This window comes from Podarcis filfolensis (genome assembly GCF_964270895.1).
Source record: "Podarcis filfolensis genome assembly, chromosome: Z".
NCBI lineage: Eukaryota > Metazoa > Chordata > Lepidosauria > Squamata > Lacertidae > Podarcis > Podarcis filfolensis.
In genome coordinates, this window is record NC_139617.1 from 48,620,420 (window position 1) to 48,643,182 (window position 22,763).

The 22,763-nt window shown below is 46.4% G+C and overlaps 1 protein-coding gene across 4 annotated transcripts in view; it reads right to left on the minus strand.

The window, feature by feature from the left end:
• Window positions 1-22,763, minus strand: part of RC3H2 (ring finger and CCCH-type domains 2) — a 50,882-nt gene that overhangs the window by 6,105 nt on the left and 22,014 nt on the right. For 2 of the 4 annotated variants that reach the window (XM_083597201.1, XM_083597202.1), the window contains 12 exons: window positions 20,806-20,918; window positions 17,902-18,213; window positions 17,134-17,366; window positions 14,554-14,975; window positions 13,135-13,311; window positions 11,238-11,393; window positions 10,558-10,771; window positions 10,349-10,433; window positions 9,244-9,325; window positions 8,937-9,071; window positions 2,782-2,889; window positions 1,994-2,142 (listed from right to left, as the gene is read on the minus strand). In XM_083597201.1, the coding sequence (XP_083453327.1) occupies window positions 1,994-2,142; window positions 2,782-2,889; window positions 8,937-9,071; window positions 9,244-9,325; window positions 10,349-10,433; window positions 10,558-10,771; window positions 11,238-11,393; window positions 13,135-13,311; window positions 14,554-14,975; window positions 17,134-17,366; window positions 17,902-18,213; window positions 20,806-20,918 (2,186 nt within the window). The remainder of the gene's footprint in view (window positions 1-1,993; window positions 2,143-2,781; window positions 2,890-8,936; window positions 9,072-9,243; window positions 9,326-10,348; window positions 10,434-10,557; window positions 10,772-11,237; window positions 11,394-13,134; window positions 13,312-14,553; window positions 14,976-17,133; window positions 17,367-17,901; window positions 18,214-20,805; window positions 20,919-22,763) is intronic. The other 2 variants (XM_083597204.1, XM_083597203.1) reach the window with 1 other exon arrangement.

Consider the following 22,763-nt stretch of genomic DNA (forward strand, 5'->3'; position numbering starts at 1 on the left):
ATTGCCGCACACTTGAAACGGTCCAGTCTAAATTTTTAAGACAGATTCTAGCCGTTCCACCATGCGTACCAAATGCGGCCCTACGGCTGGAGACTGGCCTCCTCTCCGTCGAAACCCGGACCTGGCTAAGAACATTCAACTATTGGCTTCGCTTAAACTTAAACCCATTTGGACTACTACCTCTAGTAGCATGAGATGCTCATAGAAGTCGGTGGTCCAAAGTAGTGCATCAAAAACTACTTACATGTGGCCTCCAAGTACAGCATCTCCTGAAAATGGGTCTACCTAAGGCGAAAACCGTTATTGACCAGCGCATGAAGGATATTGAGCAACAGAATAATCTGGCCTATATTAAGAAATTTAGTGCTTGGTACGCTTATCTGCCCCCCTCCCACTTTGATTTTTGGGCACCTTATTTGTCTACCTTAACTATTCCAAAACTTAGGTGGGCCTTTACACTGGCCAGACTAAATATGTTACCATCAGCTGTTCTTGAAGGTAGATATCAAAAAATTTCATTCGAGAACCGGCTCTGCCCCTGTGGAGCTGGTTACGTAGAGACCGTGTCACACGTTCTCTTGTCCTGCTCCCTATATAAAGATCTCAGGGACGAGACCATCACGCCGCTACTATCTGCCATCCCGGGCCGCTCTTGTGAAGCCAAATTGTTCTCACTCCTAGCCGACCAGAACAGCTCGACAACAGAGAAGGTTGCCAAATTATCGAGAGAGCAATGAGACTGAGAGCTGCTATCTGAATGACATCAGTGCCGTCACCCGGATTCCTCGCCTAGGATCTTATTATTATTATCATTACCCCTGCCAAGTTTTAAGTACTGAGATTATTTTATGATAACTATTTCCGTAATGTATTTTTGTTTTTGGCTGTCCTTTGATGCTATGGCCTGTTGGCTATGCAAATAAAGTCTATTCTATTCTATTCTATTCTTTATTTTTATTACTTATCATGACAGATAATGAACAGATGGGTTCTGACAGAGTGGGGCAGGGGGGAGAAGCTGAGTTCATTAACCCTGAGCTCTAACACTGCTAATAACCCAGAATTTGAAGGAGGGCCCATGCAGCATCAGTAAATTTTTCTCCCTTCTCTGTGGAGCCCCTGGTGTAACTCTGGAGCCTCTTGAGAGAAGCTAGCAGCACAGCAGTGACCAGAAACGCTGTAGCGCCATCAGTGCTCAGAGCCATTTCCTTTCTTCACTCATCACAGTGGCTGAAGGGCCGCTGCAAATGAATGGGAGAGACTGGATTCTCAGCCTTGGAGGAGAGAAGGGGAAGAAGAGAGAAAGAGCCTTCCCTGTGTTGGTGCCCTCCATACATTTCAAACTACAACTTCTATCAATTGCAAGATTGCATGGGGCTGGTGGGAGCCAAAGCCCCCAAAATATTGAAGGGCTTGGAGTGGGGGAAGTCTAAGGAGAAATAAAGAAGAGACCAGGCAAGAGAAGGCCAGCATTCGGCAAGGAAGCATGGTGGATTTCTCCAATAAAAACACCACTGTGGTGCTTGAGACAGCTTTACTTGGAAAGAACAGCAGTGGCTGCTGGGGAACCCACAAAAGTGGAGTCCATGGGCTTACAAATCACACAGGCTTATATAGCCATCCCTTCGCCTTAGCTCTACACCAGCGTAGAAATTAAGTCATGTTCTCAGAAGAAAAGCATGCCTGGATTATTGGAGCTGGATGCCTAATTCAGCAAGGAGAGCAGGGTGCAGATTTTCTAGCAGGCTACCTCAAGGATGAATTCTTCCTGCACAGAAATGATCAACACATTCTTTATATAATGTGAGAAAGCAGATTCTTTCCTCCACTTTTGTGAGTTTCCCAGCAGTCACTATTGTCCGGATCAGGTAAAGCTGCCTTAAACATTGCAATGGTGCACTTATTGAATTAATGTGACACAGGGGACACCAGGAGAGACAACAGAGGCTCTGTTTTGGGGCACAGAAAGCTTCTGTTTCCGTCTGACACTCACAGAATAGCAAGGTCTTCACCTAAGGTGGGCCTCGCCTGCTGCCTGGGCTCTTTTGGAGGCTGCTCCAGAGGGTGGCCGTTCTCCAGAGCTGACCCGTTGAACAGATGATCGTCCTGGTCGCCAATGCCAAGCTGCAGGCTCAGAATCTCCTGGAAGTGGAAGGATAGCGTTAGCCGTGCGGGAGTGGGGGGTGCTGCCAACCAATCAGAACTCCCGCACAAATGATGGAGAAAGGTGAAGTGGAAATGGCATTGCTGAGAAGGAGCTGAGAGGCTAGAGGGCAGACCCTAAAGCTCCCTGCCACAGCCACCAGGGATTCTTTGTGGCCAGTCCAAAATATAGGGGAGGGGGGTCTAGGGCCCAGTGTTAGGGGCATGTGCTCTGCACATAGAAGGTCCTGGGCCCAATTCTCCACCTCTACATTTAAAAGTGACTTAGGGAAGTGGGGCTGAGAAGACCCATATCTGAACTGATGGAAAGCTGCTGCCACTCAGGGTAAACAGACTGGACTAGCAGTTTGACTCAAAAGTTCATGCAAGACACAATTCTACAGAGTGGGGAATCAATACTCAGAATTTTATGAACATCTCAGTAACACTGCTGTGTCTGAACTGGGAGTCTGGCAAGGCTGAGATTCAACCAGAGTTTTGGTCTCTGATTATTTCATACTTTACATGGAAACTTAATAGGAGGGTCGCCAGCTCTGGATTTCTGGGATAGTGCAGGATGCAAAGACACAGACACATAGGCATGTTCAGTGAATCAAGGAAACGGCAGTGTTCATGTACCTCAATTTGCTCTCCCTGCCCACCAAGCTCATCGGCATCGAGGGCTGACAGTTCCAGTTCAATGTCTCGGTCTGGCTTTGCGTCTGCACCGTCCTCCAGATAGTCAGACTAAGAAGCAGGATAGGAGTGGGGGGGGGGGGGGACAGACAAAGCACAACTGATTTAAAGAAAGGGAAAGAAAGGTCTTTCTATGAGATCGCCTTACAGCCACTCAACCGCTTCAATCAGCAGAACCAGCACTGTTGTAGGTGCCACAGGCCACCTGCTCCACATCTAAAAGAACTCGATATTTTAGTGTGGCAGCACGCACACCCTGAAACTCCCTCTAGGTGTTTTCACTGTACTCTATATCTCTGTTGTTGTTGTTTTTTTTACTGTTAAAAACAGTTGTGTTTAGGTAAGCCTGTCCAGATGTTTAGAAAACTGGTGTGAGTTTTAATCTGTTTTTAGTTTATTGTTTCAGCTTTTCAAAAATCTTAAAATTATTGTTAATTCTTCTTACTGATAATTTTATTTTTTTCCTTTTCCTTAGGCTGCTTTGATATGTGTGTGTGTGTGTGTGTGTGTGTTTACAATCAGGTGGCATGCAAATTTTACAAAATAAAATAATAAAATAAAAGTTAGGGACCTGGCTCTTCCAAAATACCTAATGGTTAGGGGCTAAACTAAAAACAAACAAACCCATTTTGACAAGGTCTGGGTCCCCCTGTGTCAGCTATGTAAACAGAAGTACATTAATGCATACTTATGGAGAAGATATGTCGCAGATAGCTGAAGCCTTGACGATGAGTTCAGTGATTCAGTTATATGGCAGTGTTCCTCCTCCATTTCCCTTCTTACATGTGACTGGCATATGCAACGTGTAGCCACTCAACAGGTTTGGCTGAAGCTGATAAATGTCATTTTGTTATGCAACCAGAAAAGTCAGTGCTCCAGGAGAAGGGCATGGTGTAGAGAGATACCGCCCCAATGGTAAATAAAGGAGAAGTAGCTGCTGTTCCTGTTTCCACAGAAAATGGGGAATCAGGCATACAAGAAACTGGAAGCTCACAGTGTGTCCCTCAGCTGCAGGCAGAAAGTGCTTCTGGATTACCTGTTTATTGGTCATTCATCCTGATTTGTTTGGAAGGAGATTAGACAATGTTGGCTATTGTATGAGCATTCTCTCCTATTTGTTTGCAGGGAGGTTAGAGATTCTGTTGCATCAGGGAAGGTCTCACCCTACACTTTTCCAGTGCATCTTCGCATTCACTTTCCTTACCGAAAAAAGTATTGACATTTTGGGGAAGCCTGCCTGTTGCACAAGACCTTGCAGCCAACTATAACTGCATGACCTGGATTTGCCCATAAGTGGCAGGTCCTGCCCTGTTTTGCATCTGAAGTGACAAATATATATGCTGCTGAATCAAACCCTAACTCAGGCACTTGCTCTTGGGGGAGACCTGCCCCTTGAGAACAAAAGGTGCCCTTCTAGGACCTTTGCAGGCTGCCCAAGGAAAAGAGTGGGCACATTTCACACAATGCCATTTCCTTCTTACTGAAGTTGCCCCTTCCTTTTAAGTTTAGAGTAGCCAGGCTCACTCTCAGGCCAAAGACATTTGCGGAGCTGGAACACTTCTGGGCATTACATGGGAAGACAGAGAGGGACCAACTGGGATGTGTCCAGAGGAGAACATGACAAAGATGGCGAGTCAGCTGGAGACCAAGGAAAGATGGAAGGCGCTGGGTATATGGAGGCTGGAGAACAGACAATGAAGTAGCAATGGGACAGCTATCTTCCAACAGCAGGAAAGGAGGAGCAGCCAGAATAAAACACTGACCCTCTTTAGAGACACTGGACCATCCCTGGAGGACCCTGAACCCATCCACCACTGATTCACAGCAGCAGGCCTTGGTGCTGGACTTCTGGGTGGGGTGGCAAGATTAAGCAGAGAACAAAACAAAAACAGGATTGGTGTGATTGGCTTTTGAACTAGGGAGGGGTGTGAGTCAGTTTTGAGTATTTATGTTTAACTACTAGTTTTGTAGGTGGGAGTGTTAATATTATATATTTATTATGTTTATATCCCACCTTCTTCTCCAAGTAGCTCAAGGTGGGTCTCCCCTCCTCATTTGAGCTAAGATTGGGCTGAGAGGCAGTGACTAGCTCACTGAAACCAAGTGAGTTTCATGGCTGAGTGGGGATTTGAACCCTGGTCTCCCAGATCCTAGTCCAGCACTCTAACAACTATGCCACACTGGCTCTCAGCATTGAGCTGCTGTTCGTCTTTGTATTGCTAATGTTTTTTATTACTGCTGTGCAGGAGGGCTGGTGTTCAGTTTTTGTTTTCCAAGTATGCTGTATGGAATATTTATGGGTTACATGATTCCCTAACCCCTTTTCTATTGTATACTACATTTATGCATATATTCGTTTTCTTTGCAAGTTGCTTGGAAACCCTTGGGTGGCAAGCAACTAGAAAGCTTAGGAAATCAAGAAACAACTGAAGGGCTGCCCCCTAGATCAGGGTTGGGGGGCTTCTTTCAGCCTGAGGGCTGCCTCCCATTCTGGCCAAGCCTCCAGGGGTGAAACGCCAGTGGCAGTTGGGGGCAAGAAGCATAAGCAGGTGGAGAAATTATTGTATTACCCTCAGAAAGGAGGCTAGTTTCTACACAGGCTCACCCCTGACAGATGGCAAAGCAAGTTTGTTTTCTATTGCTCCAATGGGTTCAGATTACAAGAAAAAGTATTAAGACCAAACTGCATCCAAGAGTATTAAAAGAACTGGCAGATGTGATCTCAGAACCACTGGCAGTCATCTTTGAGAATTCCTGGAGAACAGGCGAAGTCCCGGCAGACTGGAGGAGGGCAAATGTTGTCCCTATTTTCAAAAAGGGGAAAAGAGAGGACCCAAATAATTACCGCCCAGTCAGTCTGAAATCAATACCAGGGAAGATTCTGGAGCAGATCGTTAAGCAAACAGTCTGTGAGCACCTAGAAAGGAACGCTGTGATCACCAAGAGTCAGCATGGATTTCTGAAAAATAAGTCATGTCAGACGAACCTGATCTCGTTTTTTGACAGAATTACAAGCCTGGTAGATGAAGGGAACGCAGTGGATGTAGCCTACCTTGATTTCAGCAAGGCATTTGACAAGGTGCCCCATGATATTCTTGTAAAGAAGCTGGTAAAATGCGGTCTTGACTATGCTACCACTCAGTGGATTTGTAACTGGCTGACTGACCGAACCCAAAGGGTGCTCATCAATGGTTCCTCTTCATCCTGGAGAAGAGTGACTAGTGGGGTGCCACAGGGTTCTGTCTTGGGCCCGGTCTTATTCAACATCTTTATCAACGACTTGGATGATGGACTCAAGGGCATCCTGATCAAATTTGCAGATGACACCAAACTGGGAGGGGTGGCTAACACCCCAGAGGACAGGATCACACTTCAAAACGACCTTGACAGATTAGAGAACTGGGCCAAAACAAACCAGATGAATTTTAACAGGGAGAAATGTAAAGTATTGCACTTGGGCAAAAAAAATGAGAGGCACAAATACAAGATGGGTGACACCTGGCTTGAGAGCAGTACATGTGAAAAGGATCTAGGAGTCTTGGTTGACCACAAACTTGACATGAGCCAACAGTGTGACACGGCAGCTAAAAAAGCCAATGCAATTCTGGGCTGCATCAATAGGAGTATAGCATCTAGATCAAGGGAAGTAATAGTGCCACTGTATTCTGCTCTGGTCAGACCTCACCTGGAGTACTGTGTCCAGTTCTGGGCACCACAGTTCAGGAAGGACACTGACAAACTGCAACGTGTCCAGAGGAGGGCAACCAAAATGGTCAAAGGCCTGGAAACGATGCCTTATGAGGAATGGCTAAGGGAGCTGGGCATGTTTAGCGTGGAGAAGAGGAGGTTAAGGGGTGATATGATAGCCATGTTCAAATATATAAAAGGATGTCACATAGAGGAGGGAGAAAGGTTGTTTTCTGCTGCTCCAGAGAAGCAGACATGGAGCAATGGATCCAAACTACAAGAAAGAAGATTCCACCTAAACATTAGGAAGAACTTCCTGACAGTAAGAGCTGTTTGACAGTGGAATTTGCTGCCAAGGAGTGTGGTGGAGTCTCCTTCTTTGGAGGTCTTTAAGCAGAGGCTTGACAACCATATGTCAGGAGTGCTCTGATGGTGTTTCCTGCTTGGCAGGGGGTTGGACTTGTGGTCTCTTCCAACTCTATGATTCTTTGATTCTATGATTCAAACATTTGACAGAACTGTGGGATAACTAGCCTCATATAACTAACATGCTTAAGTTCAATTAATGCATGATGGGGTAAATGACATAGAGTAAACTGTCCTGCCAGGCTTAGCTAGGTCACTTCCCCTTACCTTGAGGAGTCAATAGATAACCAAGCCTATTGATCCCTTCCAGTCTGCCTGAGCAGCATAGCGTTTGAAGAGGTTTCAGCTGGTTGTTCCAGCTCAACCACATGGCTCTCACAAGCCACTCTTGAGTTTCTACACCAAAATTTTTAAAATTTAGGAATCATCATCATCATATATTTATACTGTACTCCACTCATCTGGCTGGGTTTCCCAAGAGAATATTAAAAACTCTGGGCGGCTCCCAAGAGAATATTAAAAACACCAAACATTTAAAACTTCCCTAAACAGGGTTGCATTCAGATGTATTCTAAAAGTCAGATAGTTGTTTATTTCCTTGACATCTGATGGGAGGGCGTTCCACAGGGCGAGCGCCACTACCGAGAAGGCCCTCTGCCTGGTTCCCTGTAACTTCACTTCTCACAGGGAGGGAACAGCCAGAAGGCCCTCGGAGCTGGACCACAGTATCCAGGCAGAACGATGGGGGTGGAGATGCTCCTTCACGTGCTTTTACCACTTTGTGACTAAGACAAGTTTTGCTGAAGCACATGAATCTGACCTTTGGAGAGTTTGTAAGCAAACTGTTTTAAATTGACAAAACGTGTTGCCTTTTCCCACGCAGGGGGAAGAGAAAAACTTTTGAAAGAAACCTTTTAAGGGGACATTTTGGAACTCATTTGGAGGGGCATGTTTTAAAGGTCTAACAGCCTATATTCCCATGCTTTACTTTGCTGCATACTTTGTGACTTTAAATCTCTTGCTGGGGTTCTCTCACCAAAGAGAACTTGCCCTAAACTTGGATCTTGGCCTCTAGGAAATTATCATATACAGTGTTGTTTTTTCTGGGGGGATGCAGGGATACGCATACCCCTAAACATTTTGTGAATCTTATGTTTGGCCTCATTGAGGGGCAGTATTTCAATATGAGCAGGAAAATGAGAGTACCCCTAAACATTTTTTTTAGAAAAAAAGCACTACTCATATGCATACACATATACAATCACACCTTGGGTTACAGATGCTTCAGGTTGCGTTTTTTTGGGTTACGGACCCGCCGAAACCCGCAAGTACCGGAACGGGTTACTTCTTGGTTTTGGTGGTCGCGCATGTGCAGAAGCACTAAATCATACTTTGCACATGTGCAGAAGCGCCAAATTGCAACCCATGTGCCGCTGCAGGTTGCAAACGCTGCGGGTTGCGAATGTGCATCCTGCATGGATCACGTTCGCAACCCGAGCGTCCGCTGTACATATATACATATACATATACATATACATATACATATACATATACATATACATATACATATACATATACATATACCAACAACAACAACTTCCTGATGGTACTGAGCTCCTCAGCAGGGAAACAGACTGCCTTCATCAGAAGAGCTTTTTAAAGCAGAAGTTGGAGTCTTGTATCAGGGAGATGGCAGCAGTGGTCTTCCTGCCTAGCAGCAGTAGGCTGGTCTAGATGACCGCTGATGTCTCCCTCCAGACTCTGTAATGCATTTACAGTGGTACCTCGGGTTACAAACTTAATTCGTTCCGGAGGTCCGTTCTTAACCTGAGGTACTACTTTAGCTAATGGGGCCTCCTGCTGCTGCCATGCGGCCACCACACGATTTCTATTCTCATCCTGGGGCAAAGTTCGCAACCCGAGGTACAACTTCTGGGGTTAGTGGAGTTTGTAACCCAAAGTGTTTGTAACCCAAGGTACTACTGTATTCTAAAAGGGGTCCCTCCCTTCAGTATCTTCTCCACCCAGCTCAGCTACTTTTTTACCTCGCCGTTTCTCAGATTGATTTCATTGCTTAGGAGGGTCAAAGAGAGGGGACTTCCTTCTGCCAAGGAGCTCCATTTCTGCTGCGTGGCAAGTGCGTTGGCCTCTCTCTGAAGCAGCAACGAGTTACTTTTGGCCTACATGGAAGAACAAAAGAGGAAATGGCAGGTTGGAAGCAACATTCATTCCATTCCTCCCTCCGCCTTGCAGCTCTTGGACCATGCTCAACGGACTGGCTGGCCCTCTGTAAATTCTCCATCCCCCAAAAAAATTCCAGAGCAGGAGGCAAAGTTGCCAGATCAGCCATACCTGCTGCAGTTCGATGCTCAGTAGATCTCCAGTGCTAGAATGCTTTCTTGGGGCAGACACATCTGTAAGGATGAACCGGTCCCTTGAAAGAGAAGGAAGGTTTAGAAGTTGCTCCCTGCACATTGCTTGGAAGTGTGACACTGGACCTCTGATGAAGAGGGAAACAGAGGGGGCTCTTCAGATGGGCCTGCCAGCCAGGGGTTTCCTTTCATCCGCAGACCTTCTGAAGGTGCACAGAAAGGTCCAGGGATAAAAGGAAATTCCCAGCTGACTGGCCTGTCCCAGGATTCCCTCCTCTCTGCAGGAAAATGATGCCCAGCAAAGAGACAACTGAACCTCTATCCCCCACCCTTAAATTGAACAGCCTGGTATGAATTAGTCTGCACAGGGAAATGACTACAATGGGGTTTCAACACATCGTATTTCATGCAGGGCAAATGTTATCAGAAAGCACCCTCATCCCAAGCCCAAGCCCAGTCCCCACGCACTGACTCTGGCAAGGTGGCGCTCACTCCATTCTATCGTCCTTTTATTTATTATTACATTTGCATCCTGGCTTTCCTGGAATGAGCTCCAGGTGCAATCCCTGGTTCTCTCCCTCCCCACATATTCCTTTTAAGAATGTAGCAAGAGCTCTGTTGGATTAGGACAGGGCGGGGGGCACTAGCCCAGCATCCTGTTCTCACAGTGGCCAACCAGATGCCCCAGTAGGAAGCCTGAAAGCAGGAGCTGAGTCCCTGTGTTCTCCAGCAACTGGCATTCAGAGGCAGACTGCTTCCCACAGTGGAGGGAGAACACAAGACATCCTGGCTGGCCACCAGGTATACCTGCATCCTCCATCCTTGTAACAACCCAGTGGGGTAGGTTAGGTTTAAAGAAAGTGGTTGGTGCAGTGAATGGTTGAATGGGGATTTCAACCCAGATCTCCCAAGCCCCAGTCCCACCACTGAGGAGCTGTGAACTTAGCGCTGACTGCCGTGGCCTGAAAACTCCTACTGCTTCCATGGGATCTGGCAAGGGATCTGGGCATGCTGAGCTTAGGCGAGGTGCTGTGACCAGGATGGGCTCCCCAGATGCCCCCTTCGAGGAGCGCTACCTCACCTACCGTTCTCTGAAAGGCGCTGATGAAGTAGAATCGGAATTGTAGGAGCTCCATCTGGAATCAATGGTGCTGACGTAAGGGGTGTAATCTGCAACAGGCAAAAGGTGCAAACTCAGCTCAGGCCAGAGAGAATCCTGTCCTCCGCCCACAGCTGCCACCCTGGCATCCTCTTCTATATCGTTTCCAAGGCTCCAGACCAACCCAGCCCATACCTGACATGCTGACTGGCTTTGTAGCACTTCCTTGGGAAGCAGTAGCTTGGATTGGGTCTGTCGTGTGATAACCCGTGCGCGACGACCTGGAGATGGCGCCCCATTTGGAGATGATGGGCCCATCGCTGAACGGAATGATTGGGTCTTCCTCCTTTGCCCTCCTCTGGGTGTCGAAGAGGTGCACCCGCCTCTTCATGTCCCCACTGTCCAGATCCTGGAAAGCCCCACAAGAAAAGGAAAGCCCAGAGATAGAATCACAGAATAGTAGAGTTGGTAGGGGCCCAAAGGGTCACCCAGTTCAGTTTCCTGCCATGCAGGATCCGGCCTGCACATGGCCTGGTGCGGCAGGGAGGCTCATTCTTAGGCCCAGTGTAACATTTTGCACTCATAGGAACCCTTTTAGACGCAGTTCCCTTCAGAATGTCATCTGGCAGGGCATCCAAATCACTTCTCACAATCCTTACAGCAACCCTGTAAGGTGCTCAGGACAATATATTTTCCCTTATGCGGTAGACTGGGGGAGGGCACTCGTGCGTGTGTGCATGTGGACGTAAGATGAGGTTACGGGAATCATGTTTTGGAAACTGGTTCTAAGAAAACCCACCACTAGCAGAGGGAGCAGCACTGGCTCTGAGCCTGGCTACCAAGCAGAATGGGCTCCAGAGGGGAAGCTGCCTTACCAGGAGCACAGCACCAGAATTGGCAATGACGTCCTTGGGCTCTGACTCAATGGCACTTATGCAGGAGCTGATGGTGCCACAGGACCAGGGAGAGTAATGGGAGAGGCGGTCGTCCTCGTACTTGGAGCTATGCTGGCTGCTGGCACTCTCGCAGAACTGCAGGGAAAGGAAGACACCAGGTAAGGTCTGTGGGGTGGGTTTTAATCGGTAGGAGAGGCTATATTAATTGCAAATCATCCCTCCAGGTGCCCTTGTGTGCGGTTTGAATCAAGTTTCAAAACCCCACCTTTGGCAGCACAATTAAAAACATAGGAAATAGACTGTAACACCTTGGGGGGGGTTACCCCTTCCTAACCCACTTAAAGCATCAGGCAACAGCTTGTCAAGTTTATAATCATGCACTATTTCACAGCAATGGCAGCAGTAAAAAACTATTCAGCCAAAATACTCGTTATTTACAGTATAACCAGCTTCAGGCTTGTGCCTGGAGTCAGAGCAAGTGGGGCCTGCTGGTCTCCCAACGCTGGTCAAAAGGAAGAGAGAGTGGGACAGGAAATACTATATGTTCCTACCTTTCCAGCAGAGGAGGGAAAATGACACCACACAGAGCCCTCTCTACCAGTTTTATTTCTATGGTCTGGGTATCTGCCTATCAGCAATACAGCTCTGAGGATTTAGCCCCCTCTCATGCTAGCTAGCAAGAACATGCATTTGTTAGATTTGGAGGCTAATCTCCCACAATATATTGACCAATCATCCCAAAGGCCTTTTGTGTATTTCCCATGTCAGCAGCAGAAACATGTGCACATTTGGGGACACTGTGCTGTACAGAGTAACAGAAGACAGAAGGAAAGCGATTTCCCTGCGCTGAGGAGGTTGCAGGGAAACACATGGCAGAAAGGGAAGAGAAGGAAAAGGAAAAGGGAGGTGGGAACCAAGGATAAGTAAGAGCAACCTCGGGGTGCCTGCTGAAGTTTTGTTTCCACTAGGAGGGTGGCAGGTAGGCCTGATGTGGGAGGTTTATCTTTTTATCAGGCAGCCATCCTAACCAGCGACATAGGACTGCAACTTAATAAAACAAAGTCAATGGATTCAAAGTACAAGAAAAAAGATTCTAACCAAACCTTAGGAAGAACTTTCTGGAGGTTAAGAGCTATTTGACAGTGGAACAGACGCCCTCAGAAGGTAATGCAGTCTCCCGCATTGGAGGTTTGAAATCAGTGATTGCACGGCCCTCTGCATTCCAGGAGGCTGAACTAGATGACCCATTGCGTCACTTCCAACCCTGCAATTCTGTCATTATGAAAAATCTCCCCAAAACAGATATATGGTCCTATGTGAGTTGTTTAATCTCAATATCTTTCCCCAATCTAAATACTGGCCCTGGTGCAAACTGCTATTAGCTTGTGGTGGGGGGGGGTGAGTAGAAGAGAGAGAAAGAGGTTGTAGCTACCCTGTGTGTGTGTGTGGTGGGGGGGAGTGATTTGGAAAAGGAAAAGTATCTAGGAGGATTAAATCACATCCCAGCTCTTCAAAGCAACCATGCAGGACTACAAATTAACAAAACAGAATTGTAGGAGATCCCAAGCCTCAGGACCATCATTGGCCATTAGACTACAGATGTGGCCTTCCAGATGTTGCTGGAATCAAACTACCATCACTCCTGGCTGCTGGGGAGGGGAGAGCCTGGAGCCAAGCCATATTTGGAGGGCCACAAGTTCCCCACAATGCCCTATGGAGTTAAATCCCAAGCAATTGTGGGAAGCATCCACTTTCAGGCAGGACATGAGGGAGCACGTGCTGAACCTCAGGAGAAAGGCGTGCCAAAGCATCTGGTGGAGCAGTTGTGCTCTTCCCCCACCCACACCCACACCCCTGTAGCTCTCTGGTGCCTTACTTCTCGGCTGAAGTCCACATTGAAGAGAGGGGAAGGAGGAGGAGGAGGAGACTGTGCGGCTGCAGGCAGAGTGGAGGAGGACACGAGAGGCGTTTTTGGTATGTGGCATGGGGCCCACTGCTCCGGCTTCCTCCGCAGTGGGTCGTCGTAAGCGGGTTTCAAGTGGCCACAAGGATCCTAGGAGAAAGGTGCCAGATCAGGACCAATTAACATTACAGGAAACTCACATGGAACACAAGAGTTAGCCGCTCAAAGGCTTGTGTTACAAGAACACAGGAAGTTGCCTTGTATGGAGTCACACCGTTGGTCCACTCAGCTCAGCATTGTCTCTGCTGACTTGTGGCGGCTCTCCAGGGCAGGGGACATTCCCAGTCCTGCCTGAACCTGGGGAACCAAACCTGGGACCCTTTGCACGCAGGGAGGGTGCTCTGCCACATCAGCGGCAATGCAGAATTTTGTATTGTTTGATGCTATTTCATGGTCTGTTGTAAATATACTGTTGTGGGCTGCCTTTATATTTTACATGAGTGGGTGGCACATAAACCTTTTAAATAAATAAATGTTCAGCTGGCAATGCAAGGAAGGTGTTAAGCTGGATCTCCTCCCACCATGCCCAAATTCCTCCTGATCTGAACCATGTGACGACAGTTAAAATCAGAAATACACAGTATAAGCTGTCTTATACTGACCCAGACCATGGGTCCACCTAGCTTAGTACTGTCTACACTGACTGGCAGCAGGTTTCAGACCTAGAGATGCCATTGGGCAGTGAACCTGGGACCTTCTGCATGCAAAGCAGATGCTCTACCACTCAGCTACAACCTTTCCCCTACACTCCCACACACCCTTCTCTCTGATACTTCCCCCAAAGGAATTCACCAGCTGGCCAGGAGCTTGCTCTGATTAAACAAAAGACAGGCAATAGCAACTTCCCAAAAGGGGAAGCAAGCCTTGTATCCTGCCAGCCTACATTCCAGAAGTGTGCATGGATTCAAGTGTGCTACTGGGGTAAGGGATGTGAGGAGGGGGGTCACAAGGAGTCCTAACTGGCCCCCGCCCCAAGTGTTGGGTGAACTTGCTCTTGCTCCTTATGTTTGCTTTGTTTCACCTCTGCCTTGCTTTATGCAGTATGGGAGTGCTCTTCAGCTCAGAGCCATAAACCATTTAAACAGAAAAAAATCAGGTCGCAGAAATGCCCCAAAGTTCTAAGACATCATCTCATTCGGCCTAGGGAGCTTCCAAAAAGGAAGCCACACAGGAGAGTAATTCATGCAGCAAGTTTAAGAGTCCCAGGCAAATAAAATGTGTCTCTGCCTGCAGGCAAAAGGGCACCAGAGGCCCTTGAGGAGCTGGTTTGGGATATCTGAGAGGCCTCAGAGCAGAAAGGAACAAAGCTCCAGTGGCTAGTGGGGAACCTACCCTCAAGGAAGGCACCGTCCTCTGGTCAGCCGGCAACTGACAGGCCATGGAATGGTAGCTGTCCAAAGAGTTGTATCTCTCCCGCAGGAAGGACTGGTAGACAGTGGGGTGGACGACGTCCATGGGAGGCAAGGAGTTGCTCCGGATTATGTCATCCCTTGGGTACATCTGCGGCCGCCAGATCCGCCGGCTGTCGTAGAGCGGGGCATACATACCAGACGGGACTGGCCCATAGGGCTGCGGTGGCGGTGGCGGCTGGTAAGGAGAGCTCAATCTGTCCCGAGGGGGGAATGCACTGTAATGGTCGCCGTATGGCACAGAAGCAGATGGGAGGGCGGATTCAGGGACATTGCTGGGCCTCACAAAGCGAGGGAGGCAAGGGGCCACACCAGCTGGAACTGTTGGTGGTGCTGGGTAGTATCCTATGGAACAAGAGACACTTGCTGAGCTTGGCCTATCATCTAGAGCTTCACATTGTACTAGGGCCAGTCTGCACATGCAGCAGAATTAGGAAGTAGGGTGGACTGTACCATGTTCAGGTCCATTTTGAATGCTTCCCCAGGCAAAAAGGAATAATAATAATGATATCCCCACAAGGAGAAAACTGGCACAGCAGGGAGCAGACTAGGCTACAACTTTGCTAGTGTTCTACTTGCAGGGAGACATTTTCTTTTAAAATTAGCTTCCATCCATCCACCTGAAGCCTGCAATGGTACAGATAATTCTATTACCTTGTTTTTGCTGCATGCATTGACCAGGTCTTCTTAGCTGCCAGAACTTAGCTGAACAGAACTTACTTGTGTGCATAAAAACCACTCCTCTCCTCAGAATATAAGCCCAATAATAATTTCTCCCCTCTGTACACGTTTAAATGGACCAAAAATATTCTCTTCTTTATATGCCACAATGTAGACTGACATAAGGCAGCTGCTGTCAGTAAGGCTATTGGTAGAAATAATTAAGAGAAATCAAAAGTCAATGAGCTATATGAATTTTACAACATACAGCTGCTAAAGTTGGGGGAGAGGGGGTCATTTCTCATCATGGTTCCCACTCACCCACAGAGCCTTCATTCATCTCCACAACCATTAACTACAGAACAATAATGGTTGCTACTGTTAACTGACACTTACAATCACCTGTCTTGGAGGCCTGTGGTCATGCACAAAGGTAAGCTATAAATGTTAAAAATAAATCAACAGCTTTGTGGCACCTACACATTAACAAAATGACATAATGTTTTCTATGCTACAAGTGTGTATAAAAGTAGTTGGGTGAGGGTGAGATCTGAACAGTACAGATGCTGTTTGTATTACCAATGACCACTGTTAATAATTATCACTGTCTACTTTTCTGAATTACATTTACCTCTGACCACATTGATGAAAAAAAACCCACCACCTCAACGTGCAAGCAGAATAACATTTCATTTTTCCCATCTACAAAGCCTGGTGACAAAGCCTGAGACCCTTTGTCGATTTTGCTGTGATATACCAACACGGCTACCTTTCTGGTAATTGTTTAATAAATACCTGATTAATCAATTTACAGCACAATTCTGTGCATGTTTACTCAGAAGTAAATTCCACTACGTTCAGTGGGGTTTAGTCCCAGGAAGTGTTCTAAGAATTGCAGCCTAAATCTGCATATGGATATATAAAATATTTCCAAAAGAGGCTGGGGGAAGAAGAGGAGATATTTTTGTTTGCAGATAGCATATTACACATGTAATAAATAATAATAATAATAATTTATTTATTCCCCACCCATCTGTGTTTCCCAGCCACTCTTGGCGACTCCCAGTCGAGTGTTAAAAACAAAACATTAAATATTAAAAACTTCCCTAAACAGGGCTGCCTTCAGATGTCTTTTAAAAATAGGATAGCTTCTTAGTTCCTTGACATCTGCTGGGAGGGCATTCCACAGGGTGGGTGCCACCACCGAGAAGGCCCTCGGTTACATGTTACATGTGTTGCATCTTCTTTCTCCCATGCAAGCAGAGGGAATGCCTTTTTTAAGCTGCTTGCATCTCTTTGTAATATACAGTTGTATTAAAGAATAAATGTTAAAATCTGCCACTCAATATTTAATAGGAAGCACATTTTCAGTTGATGTTTTGAAACCAATCCATCTAGGCCAGCTTTCCCCAGGTGCCCACCAGGTGCTTTGGACTACAACTCCCATCAGCCCCAGCCGGCATGGCCAGGCTGGAAGAGACATTACAGTCATGTGCTGGGGCATCAGACTGAGGAAGCTTGAGCTACACACTGTGTGAAAAAGTCCTTTCTGTCCTGAATCTTCCACCATTCTGCTTCACTGGATGACTCCACTAGGTTCTAGTATTATGAGAGGGGGAGAAAAACATCTCTCTAGACACACCACACATAATTTTATACACACAGCGATAAAAGTTCTACTCCACCAGTGTGGGCCACCACTGAAAGCATGAGGGAAGAGGACTGTCCCTACTTGGGGCCTAAAGGACAGCAGGTCCGATGGCCAGTTCCCTCTGAAGGTCCATGATCCAGGGGTGGCCACAGAAAAGGCCAGGTCTGCTTGAGTGCCCTGTCAGTGACTCACCTGCTTGCGGGTACTGCTGGGGTTCATAGGAGAGGTGGGTTCTGGGATCTTGAAAATACTGGAGGCTGTCGGAGTGAGGCGGGTAGACAGGCATTCGAGCAGCAAATGGGCCAGCTTGGGGCGTGATGGAGTTCATCTCTGTGCCCACAGGAGGAGGCGGCGGCGGAGGAGGAGGACCTGCTGAGGTAGCTGCCACCTGACTGACTGGAGTCTTCGAAAGGGAACCAATTTTGCTGGAAGAAATTCAGAAAGAGAGAGATTAAATTTAGGCTGTCTCTTGAATTATGGAAATCTTAGGGTAACTTTTTAAATTTAGGCATGTAGACAAAACCTCTAATGTTGGTTTTAAAAAGCATTCCCTCTTTGCTTTCAGTCACGGCAGGGATGGGGAGCCTGGGGCCTTCCAGATGTTGCTGGACCCCCAATTCCCACCATTCCTGGCTACTGACCAGGCTGGCTGCACACATCCCAGCAGGGGCCTTTTTGAGAAGAGGAATTGCCTCCTGCATGGAAAAACAACGTGTTCATGGGGGAGTAATGGGAACAGAGGGAACATAGGAAACTGCATTATACTGAGCCAGACCACAGGTCCATCTTGATCAGTACTGTCTACACTGAATGGCAGCACCAGCTCTCCAGGGTTTCAGGCAGGGAGCCTCTCCCTGCCCTACCTGGCGATGCCACTGGGGACTGAACCCGGGACCCTCTGCTTGCAAGAAAGATGCTCTGCCGCTGAGCTATGTTCCTTCTTTCAAGCATGGCACATACTTTTCAGAGAGAGGGTCTGCCAAGGAGCCCGGGGTGTTCTGTCCATTGGCTCCAGCTTTCCCCGCTTTCTTCACGTTCTCCAACACCATCAAGGACGAGGGGTCAGCGCAACGTGGGATCAGCTGGGGGCTGCCACTCTCCAGGCTCACAATGCCGTTAGTGCTCTGTGCCATCTTCCCAGAGTTCTCTGCGCTTCCCATGATGGAAATGATGCTTCCTGTCGTGGTGGAGACTGCGCTCGTGACACTGGCTTTGCCCAGCAGGGGGAAGGTTCTCACTGTGGCACTGATCTTCTTGTTCCTCAGCCGATACCTATGGTTGCAATAAAGCAGTGGGCATGTGAATTTTGGTGACGTTTCCCTTCAAAATTACAGGAAGGGTTTTATTATGCCAGCTTCGTCGTTTCCTTCATTTGGCGCTGGTATGTTATTTTTAGTATAAACAAGTCTCCGTTTTTGTTTCTACACACACCACTTTTAATTGTTTTCCGAGATAAGGAGGGGAGGAAAAGGAAAACAGACATTCTGCGATCAAATCAGAAACAGAGATGGCTTCTGAAATTCTGGGGCTGTGCCTGGAAAATTGGGATACTTGGAAAGCATGCATATGTCTTTTTTAAAAAAATATTATTAATTTTCTTTTCTCTCATTACAAATATAACATACAGCTTACATCACATCTCTCCCTCCCCTCTTTTGGACTTCCCTCACTTTCCATTTTTGATTTATTAACCTCATTCGTATATTCTGCTATTTTCTACAAATATCGTATTTTTCCTTTTATTACATTATCTGTTCCCTATCCATAAAGTTGTGAATGTTTAGTTAAATCCTACCATCAGGTCAATATTCTTTCTTTCTTTCTGCAAATATAATATAAAAGTTTCCCACTCTTTTTCAAAATCCCTATTGTCCTTTCCCCGAAGTCTGTGTGTCAGCTTCGCCAATTCCGGAAGGCATGCATATGGAGAACAGCTTCCACATTTGTATGGGCCTCAGCTTGCTCAGAAAAGCCCGTTTATTATTTCTTAAATTGGAACTGTGTGGTAGAAAGGCTGGCGCCTTCATTATACATCTTTAGGCATCAGGTGAAAATGGTCTTCGACCAGGCCTTTGGCTGACAGACATCCAATGCCCTTTTAAACATGTTGTGGGAGGCGGGGATTATTATTGGTTTGTTATTATTGTTATTATGTATTTTGTGGGGGTTTTCTTGTAATTTTATGTTGTGACCCATTTTGAGATCTATGGATGGATATACAAATTTAATAAATAAATAGATGGTGATGGTGATAAATTGGATAGGGCTTGCCACAGCATCTGAAGATGTTCCAGGAGCAGTCACACCAAAGGGAGACTGGACATCAGGGAGCCATCCCCAAAGCTAGATCCTTTTGAGTTGTCCTGAAGGAAGGGTCACTGCCGAGACTTCCACCCACTTCCCTCCTCTGCCCCACAGTTCTCTGGCTCTAGCTCCATCCCCCTTCCAAATCTGAGCAAGGGGAGCTCCTATTCAAATTAGAGGCAGATGACTGTTTCTGAAAGAGCCAAAAGTAATTTGAGAAAGGTTTCAGCGTTACACCTGGTGTGTTTTTTGTTTTTTTTAACTGGTTTATTTATTTACATTTCAAAAAAATAATCCATTAGTAGTTAATTCAATTTTTAAAATGATAGAAAATTGTAAAATTGCATATTTAAAGCCTTTTCACTCTTAATAATTCATGCTGTGGCATCTTTTGCATTACCTTGCAAGACTCTTGCTGTGTAATAAGCTTGTTGGATAATCTTTATCATTACTGATTGACTGTCTCTCATGGTATGTTAAGTATGCTGAATAGAATTTATTCAGCCTCGTGATTTTTTTAAAAAATCGCTGCCACTTTTCAGTTTGTTTTTAGCTAAGCTATCTTTGTCAGTGCCAAAACTTTTTGTCCAAATTTACTTACGGTGCATTCTTCAATGCAGGAAAATAACATACTGTGCAGATAAGGAATTCAATGGAAACCCAGTTGATTAGATAGCAAAGGAAGTAATGTTAGTATCTTAAACTTATGAGATAAATGAAGATGAGATTGAACATTTTGGAAAGCTTGCTATCATTTAAAGAAGTTCATGATTTAGCTAGGCCAAATCCTTTTTTTGCAGGGGGAGGCATTGTCAAAGGAAGGGACGTCAACATATTTACATGAAATATGAGTGTGGTATCCAGCTAAATAGACCTGCTAGCGCAAGTGTAGAAAACCTTTGGCCCTCCAGATGTTGCTGAACCACAACTACCATCAGCCCCCCAACTGATGGTCAGTAGCCAGAGATGATGGGAGTTGTAGTTGAGCAACTTCTGGAGGGCCAAATGTTTCCTTCTCCAAGCATAACTGCCATCTTAAAGGCAAAAGAGATCAGGAATTACTCTAACACTGAGATGTTGGCATGGCTTCAGAACAAAAGGAGGCCTCTCAGGATGGAACAAGAGGCCAGAGAGAGAGGCAGGGATGTGGGAACTATAACTGCTGTTGGGTGACAACCCACTCCCATCTTCCCTGGTCTGGAGTCAATGGGAGTCGAGTCCAACAACACCTGCATGACCGCAGGGTGCCCATCCCTGCATTAAGGGAAAGCTGTGCGTAGGAAAATAAAATTATAAAAGGGATTTAAAAACTAAAGAAAATTGAAATGCATGTGAAAAGGGCTGAGTGAAGTGAAGGTTTTGTCTGCAAGGAAACTGAGAGAAGGACGGGACATGTATGTAGAAGCTACTGCTACAATGGTTAAGGACAAAGAAAGGAGTGGAAAATAAGAAAGTTGCTGTGCCTTGAGATTAAGCCAGTAGAAGCCAGTATAAGGAAGTGCTGCCATATCCACCAGCTGAGGGAGAGTTCCTGCTCCTCCCCCACTTCCCAGTACTTACTTCTCCAGCTCTTCCTGAGAGTGAGCAAAAGTGCAGTTGGTCCCTCGTGGACACCCGCCTTGCTGTCGCAGGTCACGGCACATGCTTGTTTTGTATTTGCTATTTGGTTGCAGCTTTCAAAACGACAGAGGGAGAGAGGGAGGGAAAACATTGCATTACATAAACCAAGCCTGGAGTAAATCCCCACCAGAGTTGTTGCTGACCCTACTAGAATGAGAGAACCGCATTTGCAAGACTTTCGCCTTACTGACAGCTGTGCTGGGTTCTGTACTCACCATAAAATCGAAGAATTGTAGGTTTGGAAGGGACCTTGAGGGTCATCTAGTCCAACCCTATGCAATGCGGGAATCACAGCTAAAGAATCCCTGAGATGTGACCACCCAACAGCTGCTTAAAAGCCTCCAATGAAGGAGAACCCACCGCCTTCCAAGGGAGACCGTTCCACTGTTGAACAGCTCCTATGGTCAGAAAGCTCTTCCTGGTTCTCAGTTGGAATCTGCTAGTCAGTTAAGCATGACAACTTTCATAGTTCTGTTAGTTCAACACGCAACCGTGCTGAGAGAACATAAGAAGAGCCATGAGCAGTGGCCCATCTAAGTCCAGCATCCTGTTATCACAGTGGCCAACCATAAGCTTGTGGGAAACTCGCAAGCAGAATAGGCGCACTCCCTCTCCCACCCTGTGGCTTCAAGCCACTGTATTTGGAAGCCTTACTGCCTCCAACCAGGAGGTGTTAACAATATGCCAGGGAGAATCAGAAAGGAGAACCAACCAGGAGAGTCGCTGCCTGCCTCTGGCTCCTGCCCTAGAAAAGCCCACAAGTGCCAACCCCCAGGAATCCAAGAAACAAGCAGCAAGCTACTTTCAAGGAGTTAAAAAACCACCCCAGCAACTATCCCTATGGGCAGCCCCATATCTGGCCCATGGATCATTGGTTCCTTTCTTTTCTTTCTTCTTTTAATTTTTCTTCATATATATATATACACATTTAATTCTACAGTTATTCTTATACCAAAAAAGTTAGCTAGAACAGATAAACACTATTACACCGTTCTCTTTTGTTGTTGTTGTTGTTCTAATTCTTGTGGGCCAAAGAGGATCCTATAGTGTTGCAGATTTATGCTGATTGTAAAAATGGAATGACACATAGTCCATGCTTAATACTTTGGTTCCTAAGAGCAGTTAGCCAGATGCCTCTGGCCACCCGCAAGAAGGGCACAAGCACCACCTCTTTACCGCCAACCCCCAGGAATTCAGAAGAGTCATGGCAGCAGGTGGGCATTCCTAGATTAGATAAATTTTAATACTTAGATACAGATGTACCTTATTGAATCATTTTAAAATATACTTTTCTTTAGTCCCTTGGACCCAGCTGCCTGCGGCAGGGGGAGACAAGAGGTACAATCTCCCTTCTCTCCCCAGGTGAGGGGGCCCAAGGTGGCAAACACAGTAATATTAAGTAATTAAAAGCACACTAAAAAAAGATTCCAAACATTCAAAAACATCTAAAAATAATAAATACAACGAACCACCTAAAACAAATGTAGGAACAGATGTAACCAAATCATGTGTTCGGATAGGCCTGCTAAAACGGGGGGTGGGGGGGATCAGCAGGAATCTAAAAGTGCAGAGCAATGGTGCCTAACTAATGTCAAGGTGGCAGGGAGTTCCAAAGCACAGGTGCCACCACAACAAGGGAATGACTTCTTAAAAACAAAGAACAGACATTTTGTGGCACTTTCAGAAGTGCAGCTTCTACAGATCAAAATGACCAATTTGACATATATGGGATAAGGCAATTGCTTAAGAAACTAGTCCCATGTTGTTCTGGGCTTTAAATACAAACAACACCACTTTGAACTCAGCCTGGTAGTGAACTGGCAGAAGGTGCAAATCTCTGAGCAGAGGTGAAGATCCTGAGAGACTCTTGGTCCCGTCAGGAATTATGCAGCAGCATT